At 47.2% G+C, this 15,017-nt stretch overlaps 1 protein-coding gene across 4 annotated transcripts in view; it reads left to right on the top strand.

The window, feature by feature from the left end:
- Positions 1-13,635, top strand: part of arhgef15b (Rho guanine nucleotide exchange factor 15b) — a 29,546-nt gene extending 15,911 nt beyond the window's left edge. For 2 of the 4 annotated variants that reach the window (XM_015340792.2, XM_069186576.1), the window contains 13 exons: positions 64-120; positions 215-273; positions 668-894; positions 2,045-2,205; positions 3,570-3,722; positions 5,238-5,367; positions 6,284-6,358; positions 7,005-7,097; positions 7,524-7,675; positions 8,361-8,525; positions 10,682-10,767; positions 11,169-11,273; positions 12,662-13,635. In XM_015340792.2, the coding sequence (XP_015196278.2) occupies positions 64-120; positions 215-273; positions 668-894; positions 2,045-2,205; positions 3,570-3,722; positions 5,238-5,367; positions 6,284-6,358; positions 7,005-7,097; positions 7,524-7,675; positions 8,361-8,525; positions 10,682-10,767; positions 11,169-11,273; positions 12,662-12,825 (1,627 nt within the window). In that variant the 3' untranslated portion in view covers positions 12,826-13,635. The remainder of the gene's footprint in view (positions 1-63; positions 121-214; positions 274-667; positions 895-2,044; positions 2,206-3,569; positions 3,723-5,237; positions 5,368-6,283; positions 6,359-7,004; positions 7,098-7,523; positions 7,676-8,360; positions 8,526-10,681; positions 10,768-11,168; positions 11,274-12,661) is intronic. The other 2 variants (XM_069186577.1, XM_006627481.3) reach the window with 2 other exon arrangements.
- The last annotated feature ends 1,382 nt before the right edge of the window (positions 13,636-15,017 follow it).

Raw genomic sequence — 15,017 nt, 5'->3', positions numbered from 1 at the left:
GGGGAGAGTGGGTGCACAACTAAATAACAATAACGCTCTCCATCTCCTCCACCTCCCTTCCAGCAGTGAGTGGAAAAGATTGTTTTTCTGCACAGCTGTGATTGCACTCTCCTGTGTCAGGTACAGTAACACCTGGGGAGGCCTGCAGCACTGTGGTGACCAGTAATGATGTGAAAGGGTGACTGAGTCCGTGTCTATCCCACCCCTCTTTCAGGCCCGCAGGCACACCGCCACGGAGAATGTCCATAGACTGGGAGTCCAGACTGCAAGACGGTAAGAATGCATAGCTGTCAGTACGCTCCTATGCATCTGAGGAGCAATGGAGGAAAGCCTGACAGGACATGTCGCCTTTATAACTAAAAACCAGTGCCAGATTCCAGCAGCCTCTGTTGAACTCTGACGGAGGTCATTATTCAACAGATCTGCCCTTCTCAAGAGTGGGGTACCATACAGCCTGTATTTTCTGGTCCCACTCAAATAGAGCAATGAATGCTAGTACACAACTGATACACTGAACCAGTGCGCCTTCTCATTTAGAACCTGTCCTGTTGCTAAACTGGCAAGCTAACCAAGTGTCTTGGGTTCAGTCTGTCTGTCCATAGTACACCCTTGATATTGTGGGAACAGTTAATACGGGCTAATAAATAAAGTGCTCTGCCCATGCCAGAGCCACTCTACCAGACCTACCGGGCCTCCGTCATTTCCAAGGAGATCAAGAGGCAGACCGTCTCCAGGAACATCAGCAAGACCAGCCAGGACTTCACCGCTGACCGGCTGAGCACTCTGGAAGGCCGGGGGCAGCACGGGCAGAGCTTGCTGTGGCAGGAGCTGCCTGCTGTGAAGGAGTGCGGCATCCTGGCGAAGCTCAGTCCCGCCCAGTGCAAGTACCAGGAGGTGAGAAGGCAGGGCAAGGGCAGGGCGGAGTGGGGCAAGGTGGCATTTTAAGACAGGTCAGACGCTCATCGTGTGGATGCGGTCACGAGGTGAGGACCCTCTAATGGCTTTGAAAGCAGTCACTCAGATTAAGCTCCCTGCTGTCCGGACATCACTAATTGAAGCCTAGGCCATGTCACAGACCAACAGCACATGCATGGGTGAGGTTAGTTAACTAGGCTCCCTTTTGTTCTCAATGCAGCTGTGACCCCAGCGATCTGCCAGGTGCACAGCAGTTTTGCAGTATCTTCGGAGAGACATGTTGCTTTTCCACGTGGCGCTTTCTCTCAACTCAAAGTGTGTCAGGAGATGAATGGGGTCTGACGGACAAGCATGTCCACATACAGTATCATTATTTTTTGGGCCAGGTACAGGATTGGATTCAACACTACCTAAGAATGTTGGATGTTGGTACAACTACCCTTCAAAAGGGTAGTTGAAGAGAAGTCTGAAAACAAGCCACTGTGACTTACTGTACTCTTTATATACGGTACCTTGTCTATACTACAAAACCCACACTTGACGGTAACAGGCCAATCAAACAGCGTGGATAGTAGTGATGCGTGGGTTGATTTACACCCTTGAGCGGGTCAGGTGGGCTCAGGTTAAAAAACGAAGATTTAAGATCGGGTCGGGCGGTTGTGGGTTCGAGTTCGTTTCTCAACCCCTGCATCACTATCGTGCGGTGTAATTTCTAATGGAGCGGGTTCAGACCGGATTCGGGTCAGTACTTTGATCATTTTAAATCGGGTCGGGCCGGTAAAAAAAAAAGCCGACCTGCACATCACTCATGGATAGCATCGTACATGGGGAAAAAAAGGTCTAGATGGACTGTGTTGCCTCAGAGTTATTTGCCATAGCCTTTACAGAGGGCTCCATTAACTGAAGGAAACTACATGGTCTTCACATAGTTTTGATATTGGTATGTCCCTAGTAAAGTGACACTGTTGAACTACAAAAAAACAGCAGAGGTCAAGGTGTTATCTGCATCCGTACAGACCACAAGTATGAAACCCGTCAGATCAGGATTTTTAAAGCGTTTTACAGTGCCTGCATGTGACATCAGCACTATGCTCAGTCAGAAGTGTGTGATGTCCCCTCTGTCTCACAGAGCATGTTTGAGGTGCTGACGTCAGAGGCCTCGTACCTGCGCTCCCTCAAGGTCCTGATCGAGCACTTTATGGAATCGCGGGACCTGGATGGGACCCTCATAATCCGCGAGAAGAAGATCCTCTTCTCCAACATCCTGAAGATCCGCGAGGTCAGCGAGAGGTCAGTGGAGCCCCACACCTGGTGTTGCCAACACCTGCCGTTACTCATCAAACACTGACAAACTATCGACTGGTTCATGACAAATGAGGGGCCGATAATGCCAGCAGCCGGTGCAGCATTCTGCTGTGCGGTTTTGAAGAGCAAGCGCTCAAAATAACTAAATACTGCTCAGTTCTGCAACAAGTTAAATAAATGATAAACTTGCACACCACTTCCTTACGTCATCACGTAAGACTATTGGCATTGACCTGTGTTACACTTTGTGTAAAATATAAATGAGGAGAAATACACCAGGTTTTCACTGTGTAGTTTTAAAACTTAACCTCTTTTTATAGGTAACATAATGGCGGATGTTATTAAACACACCAGAGCCTTACCGTGCTATTTAAAAGTAACCGTTTTGGATTGGAATACATAACTTCAGCAAAGAACCAAAAGGAAACAAGAAGGTATTGGTGACCACTGTCAAACAACATTACACATAGAGCAGAGCACTTCTGTATTCAGTACTCGAGTGTGCTCATGTATGTACATGCCTTCCCAGTTCACAGGATAGGCTGGTCTGTTATGAAATCATTAACTGTAGATTTCCCACAGAATGCTTTCAGTGTTATTAAGAGAGACAAACGGTCTGTTGTCAGTAACACCATGTAAACTGCACAGACGAGTATGGTGGGCATTTCAGCTTTCCAGTCTTCACCCTTCTAGAGCGCGGTGACTTCTGGTTTCTGTTTCAGCTGAACAGCCAATCCAAAAAATGAATCTAGTTCTTAATTACACATGGGATTCTACAGCTGATTTATCAAAATATTCTCTCTTACTAATTAGACCAGCTATGTAATAGATCTCGGGTGGAACAAAAAGCAGGGGTTTTGAGACCCCTGTTTGAGTTTGAGATAATCGGGCTGAGGGAGACGGGGCACACTTTTCTCGCAATACAGCAGCCAGATCAAAAGATTAAGATCTGATGGACAGTGTGGTTTCAATCTCAAGAGCTTCTGTGATTTCTTTCTCCCACTGTTCATTCATTCTGTTCCCACTGCTACTGTCAGACACGGAGCCAGCTTGTTGGAGGACTCATTTTTACTGTGACTTCAATCCCACACCTTTTCCCTCCTGGTATAAGACCACACTTTTTCTCACAATTGTTTTATTTACCTGTTTCTCCTTTCACTCTTCTTGGTGTTCTGTGCTCTTGCACTCTCTCCCTCTTCTGCTCCCCCTCCTTCTCCCTCACCTTTTTTCTTAACTCGCACCACCTCCTTCTCTCTCAGTCCCTCTCGTCTGGAATGTTTGTCCAACCTCTCTCTTCTCTGGCGCGGTCCAGGCTTGAGCCCAGCAACTGTCTTTCCGTTCCCACGTAGGTTCCTCAAAGATCTGGAGGAAAGGGTCGAAGAGTACCTGATCATTGGCGACATCTGTGATATCATACACTTCCATGCTCAGCACAGCTTCCCTGCGTACATCGACTACGTGCGCAACCAGATCTACCAGGAGAAGACCTACAGCCACCTCATGTGAGTGCCACTGCAGTGTCCTCCTGCTGGCCGCAGGAGAGGACTGCTTGTTTTGGGCTCTCTGCTCACTCATGCCCTGTTCTCCCTCTGTTTCTCAGGTGTGTCGTGTCTTAATAATAGTAATAATGGCTTACACCTATGTAGCCCTTTTCTGAACACTCCAGTTAAAGCGTTTTACAGGTAATGGGGACTCCCCTCCACCACCACCAGTGTGCAGCCCCACCTGGATGATGCGACGGCAGCCTTAGTGCACCAGTACTCTCCCCACACACCAGCTCTCAGTGGGGAGGAGAGCAGAGTGATGAAGCCAATTCAGAGAGGGATATTATTAGGAGGCCATGATTGGTAAAGGCCAATGGGAAGTTTGCCCAGAACGCCAGGTTAACATCTCTACTCCTTTTGAGAAACGCCCAAGGATTTTTAATGACCACAGAGAGTCAGGACCTCGGTTTAATGTCTCATCCAAAGGATGACGCCTATTTTTACAGTAAAGTGCCCCCATCACTAAACTGGGGCATTGGGACCCAGACTGCAAGTAGAGCTCCTCCTATTGGCCCCACTAACGCTTGCTGGCATCTTGCTGGCATACCACTCTCCTCAGTGGCAGTCTGCTCAGATTGTGCCTTTATAATAAGCATTGCTTTATTTTCAGAACATCTTCCTGCACATCTTTCCATGTGTTATGAGCTAACAGGTATTGCTTAAAACACAATGGAAACCTACAATAATGTTACCTGTCCAGTAGAATGAGACTTCTCTTTTTCTTCAGTTTTAATTATGTACAAAACTAATCCTTTTTTAACTCCTTAATTACTACCCTTATAACTAAACTTGCTTTCATGTGGCTGATGAACAGACCACTTGACACACCTGAAGAAGGCTCCGCAGCTGAAACGTTTCTTTTCTTCTCTTTTCAGCAGGGAATAAACCTTTCCTTGTTCCTTGACAGCCTATTCAAGTTGCTTTTAGGAAACGTTTTAGGATAGTTTTAGGACTTTTTATTCCTCAGGGGGTGTTTTGCTGCTTTGCAATGTTAAGAGAAAATAAAAGTAATATACCTCAATGCTGACCATTTCTTTTCAGTGCCACTGAGAGTTTCTGACTGGCAGGACATTGGAAAGTTTGTGCTGGCTGAGCCTATATAGTGTAATCCAGCAGTTTAGGCTGCACAGAGGTGGAAGAAGACGTATTGGAAGAGAAATGGGATTCATTCCCCTTTGCAATAAGCAACACAGCCCATCCCATATCAGCCTCCTCTCTGGACATTAGATGGGAATGGAAGGACTATTTGTACAGCAAAGATCTATTGACTAGCTAAGCAATTCTCAACTCCTAGATCCTATAATTACACAGAAGGGCAGACGGACGAATGCCCTTACTGTGAATCAGTGAAGAGGCTTTGGACAGGCAGTGTGAGGAAGGGCAGGATGGTGATTTTAGTGCGGGGGGGTGTTACACGCGCGTGTCTGCTCTGCGCCCTGACGGTCGTGTCTCCCGTGCCCTCCCCACGCCCAGGCAGAAGAACGTGCAGTTTGCCGCGGTGATTGCCCGGCTGCAGGAGTCTCCGCAGTGCCAGCGGCTGCCCTTCATGTCCTTCCTGCTGCTGCCCTTCCAGAGGATCACCCGCATCAAGATGCTCATCGAGGTGCCCGAACAGACGCCGCGGTGGGGTGGCTGTAAATACGATCAACACCATTTCAGGTTTCCCCCTGCAAAAAGACTTGCCTTCCAGGACCGGTGTTGAAAGCCGTTCCATGCAGAATGTGCCAGATTATGGTCGAAATGCGGGTGGCTGTAATATATGCTGATATTCCCCTACATTCCCTCCTTCTCTTCCCGATTTCACTCAAAGTTAACAATGGACACGCCCAAACCTTGAGTTTTAAACCATCGTGACAGAAGGGCAATGTATGAAAAAGAGCACTGGCTTTCTGCCATTGTGTCTGAAGCTGAGCGTGATTATGATTCCAAAGGTACAGTTCAGTTTCTTAAATCACTCCTCAGATACCGTTTATACCATACAACGTTATCTGCCAGGATAGCCAGGAACCTTTGATCTTACCGCAATCCCTGGAAAAAAAAGGCTGTTCTGTTTCTTTTAAAAAAAAAAAAACAATGTGGAAACCCCAGCTCAATTTCAGCCTCCCACCCATCCAAACTCCACATGCTGCCTGCTGCAGAATGCATTGAGGTCACTGCTATAAGAGCATCTTTCTTCTTCTGTGCAAGAGAATATTACAGCTCTTAAGTTATTCTGGAGCCACTTTAGGGTAGTTTGATTTAGACCATTAGAGGTGTGAAAACATTCCTCCCAACCTCCTGAGACATTGATAGCTCATTGTCTGGGGGTAATGCTTACCCCACGGAGTGGTGCTCTTCCTCTTTGAGCTGGAAGAGCTGCATCCTCTTTGGCACTTAAACTGTGCATGTCTGAGCATTTTGCTGGAGCTGTTCCGAGCACTATGTCCTTAGCCTGTGTGCAAGGCCTACACTCCTTTCCATCCTTCTTTCGCAGTGACCAACTGCTATGCCTGCTGCAACGGTTTTCACTGTATTTGCAGAACATCTTGAAGAGGACGGCCGAGGGGACCAAGCAGGAGACGAATGCCTCCAAGGCGCTGGCCTCGGTCTCCAAGGTGAGAGGTTTAATTCTTGTAAAAGTTGCACACAGTAGAGGTACCCACAACCACCATTAACCTCCAAACTGGAGTACAGGATGTATCCCTCCACCTACACAACCGTTCTATGAGCCACGCCACTCTGTGAGTGTCCGAAATACTGTCCCTGACGTAGACTACGCACCCAGGAGTGCACAGTACCATGCCTGATGAACAATCACAAGTTTGAGTACCTGTTTCTGTCACGTTTCTATAAAGAAACACTGGGTTTTTAACCTCCGATAGACTTGTTAGATTATTAAGATGGTTGCAGTGTTGACCTTTTTATGATCAAACTTCTTAATCACAATTGATAAGTAACCCATGAAATTGAGACAGCGCTTTTTCTGAAAGGAATCAAAGTTGGCTGAGACACCCATCAAACCTGATATTCTACTTAAGAGTCTCTACGTCATTCCTTTAAAGTCCAGATCCTGTTAGGAGAATCTCTAGCATATATTCTTCTGCCCCACGCTTCTCCTTGTTGTAATGTAGCTTTCTCAGGACTGCACGAATTTCCCACTTCATTGTACACATCCAGATAGAGCACTGACAGGAAGGCAGGGCTCTGTGGGCGACCAGTAGCCTGATGCCTGTTCTTCTCTGGTCTCTGTGTCCCTCTCAGATCATCGAGGAGTGCAACAATGAGGTGGGAAAGATGAAACAGATGGAGGAGCTGATACATATCCACCAGTCACTGGAGTTTGACAAACTCAAGGTGAGTAGCACCAGATCCGGTGACCTATTCTGAATTGAACAGTGGTGCCCCCTCCTAGAGGGATAGCTGTGCTGGAACTAAATTCTACTTAGCAGGTCGGTAGCAGGCTTAATCAATGTCAGCTCTCTCGGCTGCTGAAAACTTGGAAATGGTGGGAATCTTCACCAAGCAGACAATATCAGATTCACTTTAAGCTCAGGTGGCACGGAAACCTTATCCTGTGTCTCTCCCGTACTGAAGGGGGAATCACTGCTGTTGGACAGTCCTTAATAGGCTATACTGTGGTGTTTGAAACTTGCCTAGCCGTACTGTACATGAATCTCTGACTCGCACCATTGTGCAAAGGGAGTCTGGTTTCCACACCACAGCACCTTGGTAACTGTTTAAGGACAGAGTTGTGTTGACGCCTGTGCCACTTATCCACAGGCCTTGCCCATCATCTCCCAGAACCGCTTTCTGGAGAAACGCGGGGATCTGCAGGAGATGTCTCGGGGTGGGACCCTGTTCAGCTTAAGGCCCAAATTCACCCCTATCCACCTCTTCCTCTTCAATGATCTCTTCCTCATCACCAAGAGAAGGTAGGTGGCCTTCATCAGACACTTGAGAGGGGGGCTGGTTTCCATGGTGGGATGCTAATCCATCTCTCCATCAGGAGACATGAGAAGTATCCTTTAAACCTAGCATTTTCCCAACTATTTTCCAGTTACTTTCAAACAGTTCCATGCCAAGTGGAGTAAAACATAAAACTCTTCCCCTCCCCCATCTTAATGGAGAAATTTTAAGGGAAGTGTTACATTTCAGGTGTTTTTCAGCCTTTGTTGAAGGCATCATTTGGGGAAATACTGTACCTTCTTTAAGCACCTAAACTCCTATTTTAACAATAAAATGTAATAGATGTCATTAGAAATAAGTTATTAGAAATAATGCTGCTAGCAAATCGGAAAATGCAGATTCAGAGATGCATGGCATGCATTGTCAGAGCAGATCCACTGTGAGAAAGAGATCTTGCATACTGATGTACTGCCAGAGTAAAGTTCCCTGTGGTATCCAAGGACCCTGTGGACAGACTTTGGATGGTCCCTGGACTCCTAGGTTCAAATCTTATGGTCGATACACTACTGCTTAGCCCTGCTTCTCCAAGAACACAGTCCTGCAACTCTTATCAGGTCTCTGTAAAATAGCTCGCACTCTGGACGCAGGCTGTGGTGTGCTTGTAACCTGCCCCTCTGTACACTGTGGAACTGCCTCTTTGTCCCCCTGCAGCTCAGACCGTTATGTTGTGATTGACCATGCCCACCGCTCGCTGGTGCAGGTCCAGCCTATTGACGAGATGTCCTCAGCACAGGGGATAGACAACTGCTTCTGCCTCACGCTGCTGGAGAACCACCGGGGCAAGATGTTCGAGCGCATCCTTAAAGCCCCCACACAGTGAGTGCAATGCCCAGCGACAAACACGCGCAAACAAGTCTGGGTGTCTGCTCTTGTAAAGACTTCCCATTGCCACTCATTCTCTTTTCATTTACTGTTCTCGGCTCTGCCAAACTAAAACTGCAAGCAGGGCGAAAGTAAAACCCAAACAGCCAGTTCTGGCACTTTAATCTGTAAATGATAATGCCGTTAGGTTTAACACAAGAAGCTATTTGCATTTTGGGGGAGTTCCCGTATTGTCTGTTTGACAATAAATGTTACTGTGTGATGGGTAACTATCTTGATGGGATATTGTATTAACCTTGGTCCTCATATTCATGGGTTAACTAGCCTGTACATAAAGCCACATTGTCAAAACAGTGAGTACAGTGCTCAGTATGATAGAGAGGTCTCACACAGCACCAGCCGTGCCCAGTGAGTACAGTGCTCAGTATGATAGAGAGGTCTCACACACCACCAGGCGTGCCCAGTGAGTACAGTGCTCAGTATGATAGAGAGGTCTCACACAGCACCAGCCGTGCCCATTGAGTACAGTGCTCAGTATGATAGAGAGGTCTCACACAGCACCAGCTGTGCCCAGTGAGTGCAGTGCTCAGTATGATAGAGAGGTCTCACACAGCACCAGCCGTGCCCAGTGAGTACAGTGCTCAGTATGATAGAGAGGTCTCACACAGCACCAGCCGTGCCCAGTGAGTACAGTGCTCAGTATGATAGAGAGATCTCACACAGCACCAGCCGTGCCCAGTGCTCAGTATGATAGAGAGGTCTCACACACCACCAGCCGTGCCCAGTGAGTACAGTGCTCAGTATGATAGAGAGGTCTCACACAGCACCAGCCGTGCCCAGTGAGTACAGTGCTCAGTATGATAGAGAGGTCTCACACAGCACCAGCCGTCCCCAGTGAGTACAGTGCTCAGTATGATAGAGAGGTCTCACACACCACCAGGCGTGCCCAGTGAGTACAGTGCTCAGTATGATAGAGAGGTCTCACACAGCACCAGCCGTGCCCATTGAGTACAGTGCTCAGTATGATAGAGAGGTCTCACACACCACCAGGCGTGCCCAGTGAGTACAGTGCTCAGTATGATAGAGAGGTCTCACACAGCACCAGCCGTGCCCATTGAGTACAGTGCTCAGTATGATAGAGAGGTCTCACACACCACCAGCCGTGCCCAGTGAGTACAGTGCTCAGTATGATAGAGAGGTCTCACACAGCACCAGCCGTGCCCAGTGAGTACAGTGCTCAGTATGATAGAGAGGTCTCACACACCACCAGCCGTGCCCAGTGAGTACAGTGCTCAGTATGATAGAGAGGTCTCACACAGCACCAGGCGTGCCCAGTGAGTACAGTGCTCAGTATGATAGAGAGGTCTCACACAGCACCAGGCGTGCCCAGTGAGTACAGTGCTCAGTATGATAGAGAGGTCTCACACAGCACCAGGCGTGCCCAGTGAGTACAGTGCTCAGTATGATAGAGAGGTCTCACACAGCACCAGGCGTGCCCAGTGAGTACAGTGCTCAGTATGATAGAGAGGTCTCACACAGCACCAGGCGTGCCCAGTGAGTACAGTGCTCAGTATGATAGAGAGGTCTCACACAGCACCAGCCATGCCCAGTGAGTACAGTGCTCAGTATGATAGAGAGGTCTCACACAGCACCAGCCGTGCCCAGTGAGTGCAGCTCCCAGCAAAGTTGCAGAGGTCACCCATGCAAGCCAGCAGTGCTGTGTGTACAGTGCTCAGCAACAGTATATACATACACAGAAAAACTCACACACAGGGTGAAAAATTGAGTCACCTTTGGAATCCTTCCATTTTTTCTTTCCTTCAAGCGAGAAACAACACAAGCTGAAAAACCAACTAAAATGTTTTCCTGCCAACACCAACAAATGTGTCCACAAATCCTGGGTCACTGCTTCCCCTGCTATTTGCAAAGTGTGTTTTGGTGTAAGTGCCTCAAGCTAAAACCCTGCTAAGCTGGTTATCCATTACTCTTACAGACACATGTAGACCATCTGCTCTTTTTGGGGTGGAACTGTGAAGTACCAATGGTGTCCCATGCACATTTTCCAAAGGACTTTAAAGTGAAAAATTTACAATGCAGATGTGATGCCCTTTTCCAAATTACGGTTTTTGGGTGCCCCTCTCTGTCTGCAGGCCAGATATGGAGCGCTGGATGGCAGCATTCCCCAACCCCAACAACTCTGAGAACACGGAGGACGAGACGGTGTATGAGGACTGGGGTGAGAAGCGTTATCTGGCTACCAGAGGCTGTATAAAAACAACCCATGTTTCTGAAGAGGACTGGGACAAATGCACATGAAATGCAGCCGACAGGCCATTTTTACCATTCCTTTTTTGTCTTCAATAAGTGAAGACTCCCCTACTCTTCCACTACCTCTCTGAGACAGCATAGGCCAAAGCAGGAGAGAGACATGGTTTAGTTGTCAGCTCTCAATTCCCGGATTTCACTAGCTGCTTAATGCCATTGTTTCAAGATGTCCAAAACCTATATGAATAATTTAGAAAAGTCAAAAATCTGTGTAAAACATGCGGGTCCCTGGCTGTCAACGTGCTTGCACGTGTGAGTGGCCTGGTCTTTATGTCTCTCTCTCCCTCTCTGTCTGTCTGTTGTGCATCTCAGATTGTCCCCAGATGCAGTGTGTGAAACAGTATGTGGCTCAGCAAGCTGACGAGCTGGATCTGGAGCCCACGGAAATCATCAACATTGTGCGCAAAACCAATGAAGGTGAGGGGGCAAAATGCACTGAAGGAAGGTGAACGGTCTGTATTTGCGAGGAACACACCTGTGTGAACCAGCAGCACACTGATCACAATAGGAACATGCAAAAGAAACCGTTAACGCCAAAGCTCACCATAGAATTCACGATGCACGGAGCTCTCGAGTAGCTCAACCACTAAAAGCTCTTGCTCAGATCACCAGTTAAGCTCTATAGCCTAGAGGCCGCAGGTTAGAGCCTGGGTCACATCATCATGTGACCGGGATGCCAGAGCAGATATGCATAATTGGCCGAGCCCTGCTGGCAGAAGAACTGGGATGCCTGTCAAGTTCTAGGGAACAAGGCAACTCCCAGACATGGTGTGCAGTTGTAGGCTTGGTCTACCATCAGGCACCACAAAGCTCACAGCTCACAAGGCCTGTGTGTCAGAGGAGCAGACAGCGACACCTCACTGTTTCCTGAGATGGTCCTCTTTGAGAACCAATTCTGAAAATGACTTGCAATTCCATATTGGATGAGAATATAATTGTAAAAAGAAATCAACCTATGAAAAAGCTACATGACGTGGTTTGTTTGATCCACTTTCCCTACCCCAGGGTTTTTAAACGATTGCAAACTCTTTGTTCGATGCACATTTTTGGTCTCATGTCATGATCCAGACATCTCTTGGATGAGTGCTCCTGTCCTTTTTAAGGACGGGAAAGGACACCACATGAAAGGAGGTGTAAATAAACCTGCACTCTGTTTTGCCAGCTCACAACTGTGTTATTCCACATCAAAGAGTGTCCTGCATTCCAGCTACGTTGTAATTTGCTTTTAGTGTCTGATGTGAGCACACACATCAGCATACTCATCACCTTTCCATCTACCCCTGCCCACATGCTTTTCAAGTTGGTTCAGCCCCTTCCAGGTTATTATAGCCAAGTGTCTGATTCCATCTTCCCATTTTCTGTCCGCCTGTTTTCTTTTTTCCTGTGGTCTGCACCTCTGCTTCATCCTCCCATCAGGGTACCGTTGGCATCTCGGCCTTTTCAAATGATGCTCTTTGATCCATTTATTCCCTTTAACATCCTTTCACATCCCTTTGTGTTGCCTAGAGCTGTTAAGTGCTGTTTCATAGCCACTGTTCAGATGCATTTGTCATTTATTTTCATTTGGTCATTTAATAAATTTACATTTCCACATGTATTTGCATATATGTATACATGCATATAATATGGAACTACTTTTGTGTATGCTTGTATATGTATACGCACAGGTGTGTGTGTATATATATATAAATGCTTTTGATGATGCAGCTAAAACAAGTTCTCCAATCATACTGCTTGCTTTATTTTGTGCTGACGGTCTGCTGGTCTGTCTCTTGTTTGTGTTTGTGTCCATTGACGCTTCCCAGGCTGGTACCAAGGCATCCGGCTCGCCGATGGCCAGAAGGGCTGGTTTCCCGCCGGAGTCGTCGTGGAGATCACCAACGAGCATGTGCTGAGAAGGAACCTCCGGGAGCGGTACAGGGTGATCAAAGCAGCTGAACAGTTTTCCAAGTCCAAGACTGCCTCCTAGTGGAAGGCAGGTGGATTCTGGAGAGAGTCTGTTTTCTGCAGTTGCAGTTACCCATCACCCACGCGTGCTCTTTGTCCAGAGACTTGTACCCATGTGGGAGCTGAGCAGTAACGATACCTAGGGTGCAATTCTGACAGCTCTGGGTTTCTCTTGTCACTTGCAGCCCGTTTCCCAGGATGCAACAGGGGTCAGAAGACGTCAAGGTGATGCATTTCAAAGCTTTTGTGGACAAGGAGAATATTAAGACATTTGAAAGCTAAAAAAACATTTGTTGGTGGGGACTCACACAGGAAAGGCTGGTATCCTCAAGTTGGTTCCTAATAAAGTGGCCGCAGTCATCGCGTTTGAACACTTCTGGGTTTTATGTACACCTAGGAAGTGCATGTTGTGTACCACAAATTTGGTACCGCCCAAATGCATGCCCTCTTTGATACTTAACATAGCTCAGACCTCAGCCTCCCAGCTTCCCCACTGCCTATTAATCAGCAGCATAATCGACAGAACCCCCTGACCTGCTGCTCTGTACAAAATAAAATGAGGAATTTGCACATAAACGTAACAGATTGATCGCCTTAGGAACCAGGAAGAGCTGTATCTTTAATCAGCTGGATCTAGCCCACTATTTAAGGATGTATTTATAGAGCTTTGTGTTTGAATGGAAAGTGACACAGACGGTTGTACGTAGTGCCAGCATACCAATGCCATTTTGAATACATGTACAGTATGCTTGCTGTCTTTGGTGGTTTGTGAAACAGGGATTCTGGTGCCTCTCTGGGCTTTTGTAAGTGTAATAAAGGTTAAAATAAGAAATTCTTCTCATACTGTGGATGACAGCCCACATGCAGCCTGATGTTATAGGCTGTGTTAAAAAGTGTCTGAAATGGTCACCAAGCATACATGTTCTCAAAATGTGAGTTGTTTTACTTTGCAGTGAAACCCAGAGGACAGTCCAGGGCAGCAGAGTTAAGTGACAAATGAAGAACGTGTACTTGCAGTAACCACCTAACCTGTTCTTCTCAATCCCAAGCCTCATGAGTGGGGGTGTCTGGGGGTTTTGGTTCCAACCGATCTTTTTTTAAAAAAAAATAATTTACCTTTAGGAGTTGTTTTCCATGTGTCCTGCAAAAGTCCAAATTCTAAATTTGAAAAATTCTTTGGCGACGTGACGACTGCTTTTTGGTGCAATGAAAAGCAATTAAAATCACATTTACTAGTGCTTTTATTTAAGCAACAACCACTGGGTGTTGCCAGGACTTCAACGGCCCTGTAGCAGAGTCCGACAGGAGAACTGACAGGTCCATTAGGCATCCTGAGGAGCTGAGTGATCAGTGTACCAAGCCTAATACACACTTGTAGGCAAATCTTGCAGTGCTTTTGCAAGTGGGGTGACAATCCTGCATTGCACTTGTACTGGCAGGGTTTCCGGGTTCTTTGTACACAGTTCAGAAGACTGCAAGAACATAATGCCAATGAGGGGAACTTATCTGACCACCATGCTTTAAAAAGAAACTACAGCATGCCCCTCCCCCAACACATAAGGGAAGTCTCCCCTTGCATTTTGGCACCATATCCTTAATTAGATACTGATGTCAAGACATGTGCCTGAAACAACTGTGAGGAAAGCCGCCTTGTCCCTGCCACCTGGCGCTAGGATGAAATAAAGTCTTTGTGCATCTTTAATATTTTGTTATATATATATATAGTAGCCTCATAGTTTAAATTCAGAAGGGGAGAGAGCCCCAGGCGACACCCACTGCTGCCAGGCTCGCCAGCCAGAACACACACCATCTCTCTCCCCACGTGGCGTCCCCCAGCAGGGATGGCATTCCCCGAGGGCTGATGCCACTCTCCATGAGGGACACGCATTACCCAAGCTACCCCAAACCAAGCGCTCCCTAGCCGTAATCCACCCACACACCCACACACCCACACACCCACACACCCACACACCCACACACCCACACACCCACACACCCACACACCCACACACCCACACACCCACTACCTGCTTGAATATTTTAGATTTGAACATGATCAATATTGATGTCCGGCTGACCTTATAACACTAGCTTGGGTCTCTCAACGGGGCTTTCCTGCTGAACCACACTGATCCTGCTGAGAGGTTTTTGGCGAAGAAAGGAGCTACAACACGTGCAAACTCTAAAACATTTTTATAAAAAAAGACAATAAAA

This window comes from Lepisosteus oculatus, chromosome 3 (genome assembly GCF_040954835.1).
Source record: "Lepisosteus oculatus isolate fLepOcu1 chromosome 3, fLepOcu1.hap2, whole genome shotgun sequence".
Classification (NCBI taxonomy): Eukaryota; Metazoa; Chordata; class Actinopteri; order Semionotiformes; family Lepisosteidae; genus Lepisosteus; species Lepisosteus oculatus.
This window is presented reverse-complemented; position numbering and strand designations above follow the sequence as displayed.